The 17,353-nt window shown below is 43.7% G+C and overlaps 2 protein-coding genes and 1 long non-coding RNA gene across 3 annotated transcripts; 2 read left to right on the forward strand and 1 right to left on the reverse strand.

The window, feature by feature from the left end:
- Positions 1–2,254: 2,254 nt before the first annotated feature.
- Positions 2,255–4,607, reverse strand: LOC117021772 (uncharacterized). The gene is made up of 3 exons (XR_004422913.1): positions 4,417–4,607; positions 2,567–2,756; positions 2,255–2,361 (listed from the first exon to the last, which is right to left on the reverse strand). It is a non-coding gene; the product is annotated as an uncharacterized LOC117021772 (long non-coding RNA).
- A 7,429-nt stretch (positions 4,608–12,036) lies between these two features.
- On the forward strand, positions 12,037–12,784 carry CLDN24 (claudin 24). Its single transcript, XM_033104494.1, has one exon. The coding sequence runs from the start codon at positions 12,060–12,062 to the stop codon at positions 12,714–12,716; it is 657 nt and encodes a 218-aa protein (XP_032960385.1). The 5' UTR covers positions 12,037–12,059; the 3' UTR covers positions 12,717–12,784.
- Positions 12,785–13,610: 826 nt separating this feature from the next.
- Positions 13,611–16,874, forward strand: LOC117021390 (claudin-22). Its single transcript, XM_033104493.1, has one exon. The coding sequence runs from the start codon at positions 14,274–14,276 to the stop codon at positions 14,934–14,936; it is 663 nt and encodes a 220-aa protein (XP_032960384.1). The 5' UTR covers positions 13,611–14,273; the 3' UTR covers positions 14,937–16,874.
- Positions 16,875–17,353: the final 479 nt, after the last annotated feature.

Raw genomic sequence — 17,353 nt, forward strand, 5'->3', positions numbered from 1 at the left:
TACTCTCATTGCCACACTTCATTCAGTTTAATTCACAAACACGAATGAGCAACCACAAATTCTAGACACTACACTGGGGCAGGGTGGGGGCAGGGTTCCTTGCATTGGGGTCGGTGCAGAAATTCAAATCTGAAGCCACTGCAAGGAAAACAAAAACCAACTAACCAATCAACCAAACAAACAAAAAAATGATTAGAGCTGAGAACTGTGCTGAGAGCTCGGTCTCAGAACAACAAGAAGAATACCTAGGGTGGTCCAAACCAAAGCGCTCAGGAATTTAGTTGGCAGAGAAGAGAGAGCACGGGCATTGTTGGGCCAGGGGAGGTGGCCCAACCATATTTTATGTTTTGAGTGGCCATGGCAAAATGATCTCAGAAGAACCAAATGTGCTGTGAGTAGAAGAAACTTCCAGAAAAACATAGAATATGGTATTGCCTTCAAGGACTTCCTCAAGCATCCAGTCAGCAGGGAAGGCAGACAGAGAAACAGGCCACTTGTCAGAGTACACAGAATGGGCTGGTCACAGCGAATATTCTTTCCCATCCATGACCATTTTAACTTTCTGCAATGACGATAAATACATTAACAACTTTTTCATTTAATAATTTAAACAGACTGCACATTAGTCTTCACTGAAACAAAGAGTTTACTTAATATGTCTTTAATATTAAAAATGGTTGCATAAAGCAATCTTTCAATGTGATCTTCAAAATTTTAAGTTGCAATACTCTGGAAGAGATAAATCAATAAAAACTAAAAATTCTTGCAATAGTATTGTTCTGCAATTTATAATTGTCTTAGACAACTTCAGATTTTTTTTTTAGAAAAGTAGGTTAGGTGGGATATAAATTAAATTAATAAGTGAAAATAAAATCCTTGATTCTACTATTTTGTCTCTACCATAGGTTTTAACTGCTTATAATTAAAATTTAATTTTTAGTATATCAAATAAAGACAGTAGCAACTCTTCTTTCTCAGGCAACCAGATATCCTATTTATTTAACCATATTTTTTTAGAATATAAAGTTCCTCAAACTGAAAATCATAGATGCCTCAACATCTGCTAGCTTTTAATTTTGTATTTTCGTCGTAGTGATAATTTTTTTTAAAATTAGCAATTATAAAGAGAAAACTTACAATGGTAATTTACATTAGATATTTTCATAAAAAGACTAAGTTTCCTAAGTTATTGTTTTCTCAAACTGGGGTTCACGAGCAAATTCTGAGAGAGGACCAAAAACTTATTTCCCTATAAATTCCTCAAGTTTAAGAAACACTGCTTTAATACATATCCTTATAATTCAAAGTCCATTATTTTCTGGTTCTTTTGAGCTTCAAATTAGTGACATATTAACACTATATCTCATATTTTCTAATATTTTTTTGACATTAAATTACATCCCTGGTTGTTAAGATGTACTCCTACTTTGAGTTCCTTTTGTTTTTCCACAGCAGGTCTTCAAATTTGCCAAGAAGCTCCCCCCACACCCTCACCTCCATCCCCACCCCTACCCCCACCCTCGACATGATTTTCTCCTTTGTTATTAGCGTGAAGTAGGAGTCGCATGAATTCCACGCGTGAAATAAAATATATTTATCTTTTCCTTCTTATAAGGATTATGGAACTGTTTGAAAACTTCACCTTGAAACCTTCACAGAAATAAATTTCAAATAATGCAAGGGGTCATGATTGCTTTATTGTCCAATCAAACGCTGAAGACACATGGGGTACATAAAATTCAGCTAGGGACGGTTTATTCACAGTGTCTGATAGTTTGAGCTGGACCTTTAATAAGGAAATATCAAGGACTAAGGCAAAGAATTTCAATCTGGAATCACTCTCTACTGGAAAGGAATAAACCATTTAAAATTAATTTTATTCAATTCTGCCCAACTTCCTGAGCTAAGCTCAAATGGCGTTTTCTTAATGGTGTTTTCCCAAATCGACCTATATCTTTCTTTTCCATGGCTGGCCCTCTGTCCCCTATGATACATCTCCTTTCATCTGTAGCTGGCCTATGGCACTCCCCATCTTTACCTTGGATGTTAGTTATTAGGAGGATGTCTCTTCTTCCCTATAAGACTGTACACCTTCTGTCAAGGAGGGGCCAGATCCAACTGCCCAGAGCACTCCTAGCTCACGTTACATATCTATTTGATTAATTAACAAGTCAATTCTTGAATATGAAATATTGCTTGTGGACCATACTCCAAACTCTAGGGTGAGGCAGAGCTCTTCCCACAGTGACTTTCATCTGGTCCGTTCTCAGTAAGTGTCAGCTGAGTGGATGATAGGAACAGCAAGGTCACCACACGAACTTCAAAAGCAGCAGTCACTCTGCATCCATCTTGGCTCCTCATCTGGATCAGAATAGATGGAGCAGATACGGTAGCATCTTGGAGACTTTTTTTCCCTACATTCTGAAATTCACAAATAAATCTCTTCATGCCTCTTCACACCCCCACCCCCAAATCCCTTTCCAAAGCTGAAAATCCTCAGTGTGGCATGAGTCATTCACTCATTCAGCAAACATTTACAGAGCACTTAACATATGCAGAGACTTACCCCTAACAGGCTCTGAGGATAGAGCTGAAGAGACAGATGGACACCTGCCCAGAGGGAGCTCACGTCCTAGTGAGGAGAGAAAGCCAATGAACAACAACAGATACGTCCGAATTGAGAGCGGTGGGCAGGAGGCACTGAGCTGGGCCAGGTGTTGGTACACGTGGAGTCCGTGAACTTCAAGAAGAGGGTCCTTGGAAATGGGAAATGGGGACAAATTACATTTTCCACTAACTTCCACCCGGAATTTAGCATTTCCTTTCATTATGAGCGTGGGCAATAAGCCATAGTGGTTTAATAGTGCCTGTGGTTTGACACCAAAGGAAAGCACAGATATTTTCATATCACACTGTGGTTGTTGCAGACATGCTGGAAGAGTTACACTTGTCACCATTTGGAAACTACGGTACTAGTAGTCCCTCTGCCAGAGCTTGTTATTTAATGTGTTAATAAAGAAGCACATCTAGTACTATTCAAAAACATATTTTGATAACTATTTCAATGTAATTGGCTTCCTTTGTCAGCCTATATAGTTTTTAATTTCTTTTACTTTATGCATTTAAAAACATTATTCTGAAAAGGAATCAATAGGCCTCTTGCAACTGCACAAAGGATCAACGGCTCAAAAAAGATTAAGACACCCTGAGTCCAGCTCTCCCTGGTGGCTGCCACCAGCCTCTCTAGCCTGGGAATCTGCTGTGACCGCTGGGCCTCACACATTCTGTTCCTTCTGCCTGCACTGCCTGTTCCTCCTCTCTGCTCTGTTGGCTCCCACTGTGCTTTGCGTGGACATGGACCATCACCCACTGCAGGAGTCCTCCCTGACTGTGCAGCCTCAGTGTAGGACTCCCAGCAAATGTTCAACCTCCCTTCCGCAAGCCGTCCCTCAACTCTCTCTCTGTCTTCCCCTTGCTTCATCCGCATCACACTGCATTTAATTGCCTCTTTGCTTGTCCATCTTCTGAATGGTCTGTGAGCTACTAGACAGTGAGGATCCGTCTCTCCATTTCTGCTGCCCTGTGCCTTGTGCGCTTGGCACTCAGCTCAGGCATGCCCAGGGCAGGAATGAAAGGGTAAATGGATGATGAAAGGATGGATGGATGAAGGATAGGATGTTTGGATGGATGGATGGGTGGGTGGATGGATGAAAAGATTTGGGGCAGATGCAAAGTATTTCACATTTACCATCTCTTTCATCAATTTCTCTCCCCGTAAATATAAAATTTTCCTTCCTGCTAAGGTTGATGGAAATCTCCGTGCTGATAATATCTATAGCCCTTCTCCCAAAGCAGGATCCCAGAGAAACTTGGCAAGAAACACGGACTCTGGATCCAGCCTCCCAGTCTCAGCCTCAGGTCAAGCAGGTGGGCTGGTGGCCACAGGAACCACAGTTGATGACCCAGGTATCTGATCCCCTTAATCTGCAGGCAAGTGAGACAGTCACACAAAGCTGCCACCGGTGGCCCAGCATGAGAGAGGGGCCAGCTGGTGAGAGAACCATTCTCTTGTGTCTGAGGAGAAAGAATGGGTTTCAGGCGCAGGCAAGCCAAGCCAAGCCCGCCTACCAAGCCTTTTCCATTGGCACACACCCCAAGTTCAGAAGGATCCCGTTGTATAAAGACTTTGGGAAAGGCACCTGTATTGGCCAGCGTACAATGACCGATAACCCAGCACAGAAGAAATGCAATTTCATGTCATCCTCCGCAGGTGGTGCATTTGAAAGACAAAACACAAAATAAAAATAGCAACATTTACTGAAAGCCTCTGATGTGCGCTGAGATTTCAGTCATTATCCCTACTCCTCCCGGTCACTTGTGCATGCTGGCATGTTGTTCCTATTATTACTATTTTACCGGTTAGGAGACTGGGGCTCCGAGACGAGAAGGAAGTTGCCTCAGGTCGCATAAGTGTAAGCAGCAGAGGCAGAGTTTGAACCCAGGTCTTTCCGGTTCCCGAGCTCAAGTTCTTCCATTTCCCTTAAATAATTTTTGATTAATGGAAAAGTCTCATCCTCTTGGCAGGAAAAATCCATGTCATAATTCTGAAATGAGACCATTTTTAGGAGTATTAAGTGGGGTTTTCAAAGGTCCTTTATATTGACCGGGTGAAGCAGGGTCCCCTGTGGAAACTGCCTGGCACAGCTTTATTTTGCTAGGCCCCACGACTGGGTGGAGCTGTGGCCACATACCCCCTCCTTTGTAGCAGGTGGCCCTTGAGCAGGGAGCAGGTGTATTAACAGATAACAAGTTTATGAAAGAAAAGGCCATGACAAAAAATATCGTTGGTTTACAAGGATTTTTTTTGCAAGGGGATTTAGGAGAGAAATCTCCCACCAGGCCCATTCACACACTGTTTTTGGGGAAACCGGAATGGAACAACCTGTTGAGAGAACAAAGAGCTTTTTGTTTGGGGAGACAGGCGTACCTGACAGCAGCAGGTGCACTTGGTGGAGAGGCCCAAGGGGCCTCAGCCACCTGGGGCCGGGCAGTGCCTGCCTGGCTTTGAGTTGGAACTACCAGTCCTCCAGTGCCCCAGGCTGGTTCGAAGGTCTCTGGGACACAGGTGGCTGCTAAGATGGGTCCCCGGGAAGACTCACTGCTCTGGATAGGTCTGTAAGCATGTGACCTGAACTCCTCTACCGTGCTGCATGTTTGTTGAGATTTGAGGGGTCAGGCATGATTGTAGCAGAGTTTTCCCCAGCTCAGCTCCCCGAAGCCTGCCTGGGCTCCCCTCCACTGCCTCCGGGGGTGCTGATTTCCCACTTCTTACTGGTGTGTGTCTGAGTGTAGTGACCCTGACATACTAGGGGGCACGATTCCCAGAAGCCCAGATGCTTGTAGGTACTTAACTTATTTGATTGTTTTTCCACAGATGCTTTTCCATGCAGGCGTTGAATGTGGATTTCCAGGCCAAAACTCTGAGACTCCAAGCTCCCTGAGGGCAGCGACCATGACCTGTGGCTGGCAGTAGATGCTCAATAAACACTTGTTAACTGAGTGACTGAGAACTTTTTGAGTTTTCTAGAGTCTACCTCTTGTTTAAAGAGAAGGAACAGAATTTCATTCTATGTAAAGGACCATCCTGGAAGTTGTGCAACATGGTGGTCCCAGGCAAGCTGATCTAATGGCCCCAGGCAAGCTGGACACAGGCAGCGATGCAAATTCAAATTTTACCTTTTGGTTCCCTGAAACACATTCCCCATCTCCCGGCTGGGCTGACCGGTTCCCAGAGTCCTTAGGCTGACATTGCAGTCATTCTGGAATGCACAACCCCAACCCCTCAGTCAACGAAGTCCAGAGCTCCCTAAGGTTGGAGGATTGACATGCGATCCTATGGAGCCCCAAACCTTCCTGAGTGAACCTGGCACTTGTCAGAAGGAATCTACCCTTGGGTGTTCGGAAAGTCAGCCGCAGAATCCAAAAGGCTGCGAGCAGAAGTTACCAGTCCACTGTGCCTTGGCCCTCTGTGTCTCTTGCTTTTCATCTTCTCTGTGAGTAAACTCATCCCAGCCCAGGGCTTCACTTATTGTTCATGGGTCTCTCTTCAAACCTCACCTCCAGCTGCAGCTTCTCCCCTGCTCATGAGACCCATGAAGCCACAGGGGTGGACCACAGGCAGCTGGAACTCCACACGTTCAGGATGGAGCTCAGTTCTGCCCATCCCCGCCTTCCCACCTGTCCCCACCTGCTGCACCTCTAGTTCTCATCTTGGTTAAGGCTGTCCCTTTCCATACATTAGTACTGAAATCTCTTCCTCTCGCTCTTACAGGTCACTGGGTTCTGGCGATTCTGCCTTCATGAGCTCTTCCTGACGCCCTGTTTTTATGGCTCCTGCCCTAGATTAGGTCTCCCAGCTCTGCTTTCACTACTGAAGAACCTTCTAACTGGTCTCTAGCTCATCCTCAACTCAAACCTGATAATGTCAAGCTCTTGCTCCCAATCATTTTGTAGCTTCCCCTTTCTTGTAGGACATTCTCATTCTCACACGGCAAGTATGGGCTCAGGCCTCAGCCACTCAGAGTCTTTGCTGTGCTCTTTGTTCTCCACCTCTCAGCAGAGCCAGGCAAGTCGGTCACGCCACCGGACGAGAAGCGTCCTCCTTTCCTGGCTCCTGCACCCCACGTCTGATTTTCCACTAGTGCTTCACGGTTACCTGTGGGACTCACCCTCCTCTACCGCTCTCCAAGATGCTGGCACTCCCGAGTTTCGTTGTGCGCTGTCCTTTCGTCCCTCGTAATCCCTTAGTGATGACGTCTTTTCCGCGCCTTAAATACCACCACAGGATAATGACTCCCAAGGTAGGCTTCCAGCTCGGGGGTCTGCGCATCAGCTGTTTCCGTCCAGCCACCTACTCTCATCCCTCTGTGGATGACTGAGAAGTTCTCGAGTGTAACACAACCCAAAGAACTCTTGACTCTTCTCATCCTTTTCTCTCCTCGGGTCTTTCCCGTTTCAGTACCTGTTGCCACTAGTCACCCAGAGGCGAAAACCCAGCTCCGTAGTGTCGCCATCTACTCCTCATCCCATGTCACTGTCTGCTCCTCATCCCCCACAGGGCTCATCAGCAGGTCCCGCCTACTCAGTCTCCAGAGAACACATTCTTCCATTTCTCGGCATCTCCACAACTCCGTCCCCAGACTGAGCAACACCCTCTCCACTGCAAGAACCCCTGCCCTATCCATTCCTTCCGGCAGCCGAAGGAGTTGATTAAAAACCAGACATTGGACCATGTCAATGCTCCAGGCTGCTGCAATGACACGGAAACCTCAGCCCGGGTCCCCACCCTCCTGGCCTGCAGGTGGCGTCACCTGTCCTGCACCGTCCTTGCCTCACTGATCCCCACTTCACCTTGCTCACAGGTTTGCCACCACACTGTCCTTTGCTTGGTTCCTGAAATAGGTCAAGAATGTCCCATCTGGCTTATACTCATGGTGCCTCTGTCTGGAATGGTTCCCCAGGTCTTTGGGTGACTTTCTTGTTGGTTAGTCCTTGGCTCACATGCTATTTCTTCAGAGAGACTTAGACCATCCTGCATGAATCTTATCAGAGTCTGGGATCACCTTGTTCTTTCCTTTCCACTTGTTTATTGTCAATCTCCCTACCTGAAGGGCAAGGACTTGTGCATTTCTTAGTCATCCCTCTTACCCTTGGACCTAGCACAGTGCCAAACACATAGTAGCTGCTCAATAAATATTTGTTGAGTAACTGATGACTGTGACTCCAGCCCAGTTTTCTAGTGTTACCTCCTGTCATTCCCCCTGTCCACTTCGTCCTTCTGGCTGTTCACCAGGATCTGGAAAGAAGGGCTACCTACCATCACAGCTCTGCCTCTGCTCCTGTTGCCTCCACTTGGAGTCATGCCCTCCCACCTCCTATGCCCCTCCCCGGCTTCTAGGGCAGTTCTCAGACCACCGCAAGTGTTCATCAGTTAATGTGTGCAGGGAGTCTGGTCTCTCTCCCAGAGAAAAGACAAATACTCTGAAGGCTGGGGCCCCAGCGGGGGCTGTGGATTTCTGCCAGAACGCAGCAGTGGGGGAGCATGTAAAGAGCCAGAATCTGAGCCTGGAGGCCAGGTCTTAGTCTTTACACTGGACCTAAACAGGTGTGTCAGGTCTCCAGGCCTCAGCTCCCTAGGAAATGAAGCTGCTGTGGCGTCTGAGTGTTGGGGAAGCCTTTGGGATCTCTAGACACTCACCTCCTGCAAGAGTAGGTGCCAGCGCTGTCACTGCTTTGCAATGATGTTCCTATTTGCTCACTGGAAATTAGCCTACCATGAGGGCTGTGAGCCCAGGTTAACATTTAGAAAGGATTTACAAAGGAAAGAACCCAGCTCATCCCGAGATAGAGGGCTTTCATTCCTATTTGTGTAGCAGGTGGAAGTTGTGTCCTGGATGGACATTCCCATATTCCTCCCCTTAAATCCCCTTTGCTGTCAGTGTCTAATTTTACAGCCCCAAAGCCAGCATAAGCTCTCTTGGCTTCAGCCCTCACTGCTGTCGGATGTATTCAGCGGCTGACTCTGGACCAAGGAGGAAGCACTGTGCTCGATGAAAGCTGAGGGTTAGCAGGTAAAGCTTCCAGACAAAATGGAAAGGCAATGGTGACAATGGCCGAAGATGGCTTTTTACAGCAGGAAATGATTAAGGTCTGGACTTGGGTATTCTATAGGCTCGGGCTTACTTCTCTGCTCTGTGGATGGCAAGCTAATTGGCTTATTTTAGTCTCTGATTCCTTATCTGTCAAATGGAGGTAATAATAGCACCTACGTTCAAAGTTTCTTGTGAGGATGAGTAAGATCACACAGATAAAGCCCTTATCCTAATGCCTAACAAGCAGTAAGTGCTCAATAAACACTGGCCATTATCATCACACTTTATTCTGTCTCTTAGTTCCATCGGTCGCTGCATGACAGGATATTCCCTTCAGTATCCAGAACTGAGATCTTGCACTATTTTCCAAGCACTGGTCCTTTTAAGACTTGGAATAAAATCTCAGCTGGGGCCTCAGATAACTAGGGGTTCAGAAACCCTCCACCCTCACACACCTGACCACATGAGGCTGAATCAGTGAGCCCCCCTAGCGACGCCTTTCTCTGATGGCAGCCTCGGACTGGCAGAAACAGCCAGGCAAGCAGCTGAGGTAAACTGCTCAGGCTGGCAGTGGCAGGAGTTTGTGCCAAACCTCTCAAAGTCTGCATAACCCAGAGAGTTTTGTTGTGACCATAGATTTAATCTGGAGCATAAAATTATAAAACTGAGGAGATTAAAAAAAAAAAGGACCATCTTTTCTATGCAATGCTTCCCATGCATGTCCTAGAATCTAGATTTGGTCAACAGCTTCATTACGGGTCAAGATGATTTACTTTTCATGACAGATTTATTTTCCAAAAATGATCACAAAGGTATTTCCCACAGTCCCACAAGCTCTTCTAGAACCTTGCAATTCTCCCATCGAAAGATGGAGCCCATGTTCCCTCTCCTTGAATGGGGCAGGCCTTTGTGACTGCCTCGTCCAGGAGGCAATGGCACAAGTGATGAGGTGTGGCTTCCGAGACTGGGTCATCCAAGGTGATTCAGCCTCAGCCGACACCACTGGGAGCAGCGATGACTTGTCCCCACTGAGTGTCACCCAAACCACAGATTCATAAGCAACATACATGATTGTTAAAGTGACTCCATTTTGGGATGGCTTATTTGGGGACATTTATCAACCCTTGCCCTGGGCTGACCAGTTTCCTAGAATGTGTGGCTTTGGGCAAACTAGGATGGTTGATCACCCAAATCTTTGGTTTATCAGAAAAGACATCTTGGGCTCTAAGAGGGTTCTCCTTCTCCTTCTCCTTCTCCTCCTTCTCCTTCTTCCCCTCTTCCTTCTCCCTCCCCATTCTCCTCCTCCTCCTTCTTTTAGATTAATGTTCCTGAGACAGAGATAACGTAGTTCTCCACATGCTGAACAGTATGGTGGCAACAGTATTTGTTTTCTGGTTGAATTTCACTCCACCGCACCACCCACCCCCCAAATCCTGCAGCAGCATGGTCTAAGCAGCTAATCCATGGCCTGAAATGTGGAGAGGGGAGCCTCCAGGCTGGGGGTGGGGCTTATGCTTTCCAGTCTGTGGTTTGTTGCCCTGGGATTTCCTCTGCCTGGAATACTCCCCACCTCACCTGGCTCTCTTTTCATTTTTCTGAATTTTCTTATTTCCTGGTGGGCAGGTGGTTGTGTCCTTAGCACTTACTGCTTGGGAGGTGCTCAAAAAATTCTTATTTAAGTGCTGGAAGAATCAATGAGTTGAGAGGACACTTGGAGGTTATTCAGTCCAACTCCCACCATAGCAGAAGTTTCCTCCACGAGAGGCCTGACAGGTAAGCATTAGCCTTTTATAAGCACCTTTGAGATAAAGAGCTCCTTACCTCCCCGAGCAGTCAATTCTATTAAAAAAGGGTTCAATGTGATATTAAGAATTACCTTTCTATAACTGTGAATGATTGCTCTCTAGAACTTTCTCCATCCTGCCTGCCTCCCGGAAGGAAAGCTCTAGCTCCCTGGTATTCCATCCCTTGGTGATGAGGCTCTTCTTATTTTAGTCCACTGAGGACAGTAACATATCCTAAGGGATTCTGTAAGTCTGTCCAAGTTCAGAAAGAATCCATGTTTAAAATGATGGCGAACGCTGAAGCCAGCACTGTTCGTCTAACCCGACCCTAATGCTTAGTCTGGCTTCATCAGGATGGCGTTCTGTCTCTCTGATCTTCTATTGAGCTACATCATAAAAGATCTTCTCTAGTCCTGGACTAGACTCACCTGCTGAATGGATGGGTGGTGGCTCTGTTTCACCAGGGGACTCTCCCAGGGCAGGGGCTCCCTGTTAGGGACCTGCCTGTGCTGTGCCACGGGGGCCCATCACAGCTTGCCTCTCTCTGTGGCTGCAGGACGCCCATGGGCCCTGTGGAGAGTCGCTGGGCCCCGCAGCACCTGGAGCAGTCCTGGGAACCTGGCATGTGACCGCTTGTCCTGGCCTGCGAGGTCCTGTGCTGAGGGGCCAGCTTTGCAATACGCTCTCAAGGTGTGGCCTACATACAAACAAACAAACAAACAAACAAAGATGAGGCCTCAACGGTCAGCCCTCTTGTGGCTCTTATTTTCAGACCATGTCTTCATGCTGGGGCTGCTTTGTCTCTGTGGCTTAAGTGCCAGTGAAGACAGCTCAGCTCTGGACAGAAAACATCTTTCAGATACTAAGAAATCATGCTTTACCCCAAGTCCTTAACAAGGATAGAGAAAATCTCCCAGTGAAATCCAGAGCTTCCCTGCACACTCCCTTCCTCACTAAGTACCTCTGGGCATGAGCCTCTGTCTTTTTCATTTTAAGTAACCCAGTGAACCAGCCTCTACCTTTCAAAGGAATCTGAAGAAAACTTTCCTGCCAAGTCTCGGCTGAGTCCCTGTGACACTCAGAAACGTGGGCCAGGCCCTTGTGTAGGTTAAGGAAGTCTGAGGAGAGTGAAGATTATAGGGAAACAGTCTACCTTTCTTTACAAGGGCTTGTTTTGCATCCTGAAATCTCAGATTCAGCTATTACAATGAAGTCCTGTTATAGAGAGAGCTGGCCTTTTATCACCACTTAAAATCTAATTAATCCATATTGAAGCACAAAGATTTCTGTTGTCTTTTAGGGTGAGGGGTCATAGAGCCCTCTTTGTTCATCCTTAGACTTATAATCATCAAGCATTGGGGATATAATTTTACGAAGCAAATTGGAAGGTAACAGATCAAATCCTTATCAGAAAGCCTAACTCATAGTTTTAACAGAGTCCTTCGTCCTTTACGTGAAACATTATATTCAAGAAGAACAAAAACGCATTTCAGAGTGCCCAAGGAGTTAATGACCAAAGCTTATATTCCAGGCAGCATAGAACCAAGCTCATCACATTACTGTCAACCACAAAAAAGACAGTGGCTCCTATAGGGGTGGCAAACGTCGCGCAAGATTTGTTGCAATGGCTTTCGTCTTTAGAGTAGCAATGCAATTTGTTGGACTTTTATTATCTTTGCTGGGATGGGTTTTATCCATTATTACAACTTATCTGCCACATTGGAAAAACCTCAACCTGGACTTAAATGAAATGGAAAACTGGACCATGGGACTCTGGCAAACCTGCGTCATCCAAGAGGAAGTGGGGAGGCAATGCAAGGACTTTGATTCTTTCCTGGCTCTGCCTGCCGAGCTCAGAATCTCCAGGATTTTAATGTTTCTGTCAAATGGGCTCGGATTTCTGGGCCTGTTGGTCTCTGGGTTTGGGCTGGACTGCTTGAGAATTGGAGAGAGACAGCAAGAGCTCAAGAAACGACTGTTAATCCTGGGAGGAATTCTCTTCTGGACAGCAGGCATCGCAGCCCTTGTTCCAGTGTCCTGGGTCGCCCACAGGACAGTCCAGGAGTTCTGGGATGAGACCATCCCAGAGATCGTGCCCAGGTGGGAGTTTGGGGAAGCACTCTTCATCGGCTGGTTTGCTGGGTTTTCTCTCCTCCTAGGAGGGTGTCTGCTAAACTGTGCGGCCTGCTCCACCCAAGCTCCTCTAGCTTCTGGCCACTACGCAGTGGCAGAAACACAGTGTCCATGCCTGGAAAATGCAACTGCAGGTCCTAAAGTGTGACTTGGACAAGATCAGAGGGACTTATTTTCTGCATCAAATGTACATGAGAAAAGGGTCTTTGTTATGTAACTAAACCTGTGCTGCTCACATTTTCTCATTTAATAACTATTTTTCTATCCTAGATATCCATCCTCTCCAAATAGGGAGATGAGGCAGTCTTATATTTAAAAGAAAATTATTACGTTAAGCATTGAATAGGTCTGAGCAAAAAAGTTGCATTGATCTAGTTATTTAAATAAAAATGTGGTGGTATATCCAATATAGTCAGTATTAAGCTTTCATGTGTTAATTTTATATTAGAAACTTTTGTTTGTTTTTGTTGGTAGCTGAAAATGCTAATTAGTTTGTTTCCTAAAGAGAAAAACTAACAAACTGAAATCTTTCAGGCATTCTACATTGCTCAAACCACAGGTTAAGTCTATCCCTAAGTGCTATTTCCATAGTAGTAACTTTGGTCTTTTTTGATCAGAGGTGCTTTGTCTTTAGGAAATTACAAGGCACCATGTGTGACAGGGTTTTATGAGGCTGGAAGGTTTTCATTCAGTACATCCTGATACTCTCAGATTCAAAATACTGGCAAATCTCTCTTGTCTCTTTCCTCAAAAGCTTTTTTTTCTTCCTTAAAAGCTTTATATTTGAAACAGATGAACAATTAAAAAACTTTTGCTTGATATTGAGTTATTGACAGTTCATTTGCCGTAATAAAAACTGTCCTTTGTTTACTTAAAAATCACAAGCTTTTGTATATACATACTTTCGTTGTGTATAGAGAGGTGGTGATCCTAACCTACAAAGTCATTTTGCTTAACTTTTTTACAGCATAGAAAGCATATTTAAGCAAAGAAAATAAAACAACAAAAAAAGAAACACTCAAGTGTTTATGCACATGTTTATGAATTTGACAGAAAGGCATATAGGTAAACAGATTTAATATTTAGTTCAATATTGTTTCACGTTATGAGGCGTATATAAGAATTAAAAAAAAATAGGCCTGATTTAAGGTCTAGAGGGATTTGTGATAAGACTGATTTATTTGGTTAAAAAATACTTTTCTTGAACCTATTTTTTAAAAATGGTAACATTTAGTGCTACCACAATATATGTACCAAGAATATGAGAACTGTAACAGATGAAAATCTGACAGGCGCAATTAGTAAGACATAAAGCGGTAGGAAGTGAACCGAAACTGTCTATTAAACTTTTTGCATTTAGACTTCTTAATTCTTTGACTTGTGAGAAAACTCAGGAACAACATGAAAGCCATTTAAACATTAACAATGAAAGGAGGATTACTACCACTTAGTGTCATTTTGGAGACAAATTGCTTACTAGGAAATTGATCTTGGCCACACCTTGGCATTACTGGTTTGCAGAATTATTTCCCTATCCTTTTCTGAAACCTATTCAACATAAAATCAAACAATAGCAACTCTGGCAAGAATCCTCCTACATACACAATGAAAAAATATTTCTGAGCTCTGCAAGTGATAACATAAGCATCACACTTTTCCCAGCAACCGAAAGGTAGGAGTTAGACTAAAGCTTGCAGGACTTTAAATGGCTTTAGTATTTAGAACGGTGGCACAATTGGCTGGAATTTCATTATCTTTGCTGGGATGGGTTTTATCCTGTCTTACAAACTACCTGCCACTTTGGAAAAACCTCAACCTGGACTTAAATGAAATGGAAAACTGGACCATGGGACTCTGGCAAACCTGCGTCATCCAAGAAGAAGTGGGGATGCAGTGCAAGGACTTTGATTCTTTCCTGGCTCTGCCTGCCGAGCTCAGAATCTCCAGGATTTTAATGTTTCTGTCAAATGGGCTCGGATTTCTGGGCCTGTTGGTCTCTGGGTTTGGGCTGGACTGCTTGAGAATTGGAGAGAGACAGCAAGAGCTCAAGAAACGACTGTTAATCCTGGGAGGAATTCTCTTCTGGACAGCAGGCATCGCAGCCCTTGTTCCAGTGTCCTGGGTCGCCCACAGGACAGTCCAGGAGTTCTGGGATGAGACCATCCCAGAGATCGTGCCCAGGTGGGAGTTTGGGGAAGCACTCTTCATCGGCTGGTTTGCTGGGTTTTCTCTCCTCCTAGGAGGGTGTCTGCTAAACTGTGCGGCCTGCTCCACCCAAGCTCCTCTAGCTTCTGGCCACTACGCAGTGGCAGAAACACAGTATCTCCATCAACACCTGGAGATGAAAAACACTCACCTGAAAATCTAAGCCAGCCATCAGTGGTGTCCACTCCTCAGGAGATGCTCGCCCAACCCTGGATTTGGTAGGATTTCCTAATACATGGTCACCCAGCCATTATGCTTATGATTTTCTAAAATGCATTCTCCCTGTGGCTATTAGCTTCTTAAATTGTGATTTCTTTCTAAAACGATAAACCACTTTTATCTTCTACTGTGAAACCAAAACAAATCAATACTTAATAGTAATCATACTCAGTACTGACGAATTTTTGTTTTAAAATAGATTCAGTGATTGTACAAAACTAGTAAATCAAACATTCTATTAGTACTTATATATTTTTGGTGTTATTCATAGAGATGAATATTTTGGGAATTGGAAATGTTACTGCTAATCATTTACTTCTTTCAAGTGTTTAAGATCACCTACTTCATGAAACTATAATCTTGCTGCATATTTATTTAAAATGTATGACATCTGATTACACTAAAAAAACTGCTGGCTCTTTGAGAGCTGGAGAGGTGAGATGTGGGACACATCATCTTATTAATCAGAGACCTCAGAGCCTCTGAGGAGACTTTCTCACAAGTTGTCCACATCCATTCAAGCCTTATTTACTATGTCAGAAGCAGAGGGCGGTCTTCTGTTTTGGAAGATTCCGTGAGATCTACTACACAAACGTGCCTTTGCTTCTGTGTCCTGTGCTCTGCTGTAGACGGCCAACGTCTCCTCCCTCCCCCAGTGGGGCAGCCACAGGGGACACTGCAGATCAGGACTGGGTTCATGGGCAGAGACCCTCCTGGGGCCAGTCCAGGCAGTGTGATGACAGAGCTCATATTTTGGAGCCCTTCGTTTGCTTGCACAGAGAAAATACTCTGGATTTTTTTTTTTTTTTTTTTTTTTATCAGCAATACATATCATCCAACCAAGAAGTATTCACAAACAAACTGCTGGCTTGGGGAATTTTTCATGAAAGATTTTATATTTGCTTGGTACACGGTTCAAGTAAATTGTTGTGTTTGAGCCAATCAGGGAAATTAACTGAACAATAAACGACACTGAAATAAAGTATTAGGCAATATGTATCTTTGTTTAAAAAAAACAAAAACTCACTGAATTTTTTTCCACCCACGAACACTTGAAAAGTGCAGAAACCAAAGTTAATCTATGTGATGTATTTGCACACCTTTACAAACAAGACATTAAAACAGAAACATATTCAGAATTTAACCTGATTAAATATTTAGTTCAGTCCTGAGCTTTTGATATTTAATACAATATAGATAAAGTAATAGCAAAAAAAAAAAAGACTTTAAATTTATTTGATTTGCATGCTACAGAGAGAGATTCAGCTAAACTTTGTTCATCTGGCCAGCAACATTCTTTTTGTACCTGTAACACTTAGATTCTGATATACAAAATTGTAATAACATACTGATAATTCAAACTTGAGAACTAAATATTACATTCTTTTTACCCTGTGCAGAATAAATTCTACCTTTAAAAATAGCATTTATAATATTAAAATTCATATTGTCTGTATGGTTTTGTGATCAAGTTATTAAAATGTTTTGTCACGGTGAATCATTTGGGTTAGTACAAATATGACAGGATTGTTAAAAGCTGCCTATAAATACATAACACAATTGCTGATTTTTAAAGTGTGGAAAAGGATTATATTAAAATAAGTTTCTCATGTTAGAAATGAGCAAATTTTATAAAATAAAACCAAAAGCTTCGTGGTCACAACTGTTGACTACCAGCCTGAGACAGATTTTATTCTTTTATACTTGTCTGAAACTTTTTGTATTTTAAAAAGTAAACAGCTAATCTGATGATTTATAAAGCTGTAAATATTCCAATATAGGCTTTTCTATGTCCAACATTTAAAATGGCCAGAACCGAACTATATATTAAACAGAACATAAATAAGACCGTAAATAAATAAATGAAGAAAATAAAATCGTACGGTACAACTACACATATTCTATAAACATTTTCACGGTCAAATTAAGAAGCTGAAAACAGCTGACCTTCATTTAACTCTACATTAAATAAACTTCTGTCTTTCACATTTGACCTTGACAAGGATGAATGGTATTCTTTTTCTAGTTTTCCTTGGTCATCTAATAGAATGAACTGGACAGCCCTGAAGGTCTGTGCTCAGTCAATTCACGAGGCTGGTTTTTGTTCAAATTAGTGTCACGTCCAGTTATAGCTTCAAAGACATTTGTATATAAGTGGTGGGACACTTAGGAAAAAATAATTAAAGTTCTAGGCTCAGGAATTGCTTAATTTGAATTTTGATTCTGATAAAATGAACTTTCCAAAATATGTATAATTACTTTCATGAAAATAAAAATTCTTGCTAATGAGGCTTAGGAATAGAACTTGGGGGCCACAGAATACGAAAGGGGCCCATTCCTTTAAGATGATTTTTGCATTTC

The sequence above is a fragment of the Rhinolophus ferrumequinum genome, chromosome 4 (assembly GCF_004115265.2).
Source record: "Rhinolophus ferrumequinum isolate MPI-CBG mRhiFer1 chromosome 4, mRhiFer1_v1.p, whole genome shotgun sequence".
NCBI classification, from domain to species: Eukaryota; Metazoa; Chordata; class Mammalia; order Chiroptera; family Rhinolophidae; genus Rhinolophus; species Rhinolophus ferrumequinum.

What these genes read in the sequence shown, in the direction of transcription:
- CLDN24 (XM_033104494.1), top strand. Translation starts at nt 12,060, where the DNA reads ATGGCTTTCGTCTTTAGAGTAGCAATGCAATTTGTTGGACTTTTATTA.
- LOC117021390 (XM_033104493.1), top strand. Translation starts at nt 14,274, where the DNA reads ATGGCTTTAGTATTTAGAACGGTGGCACAATTGGCTGGAATTTCATTA.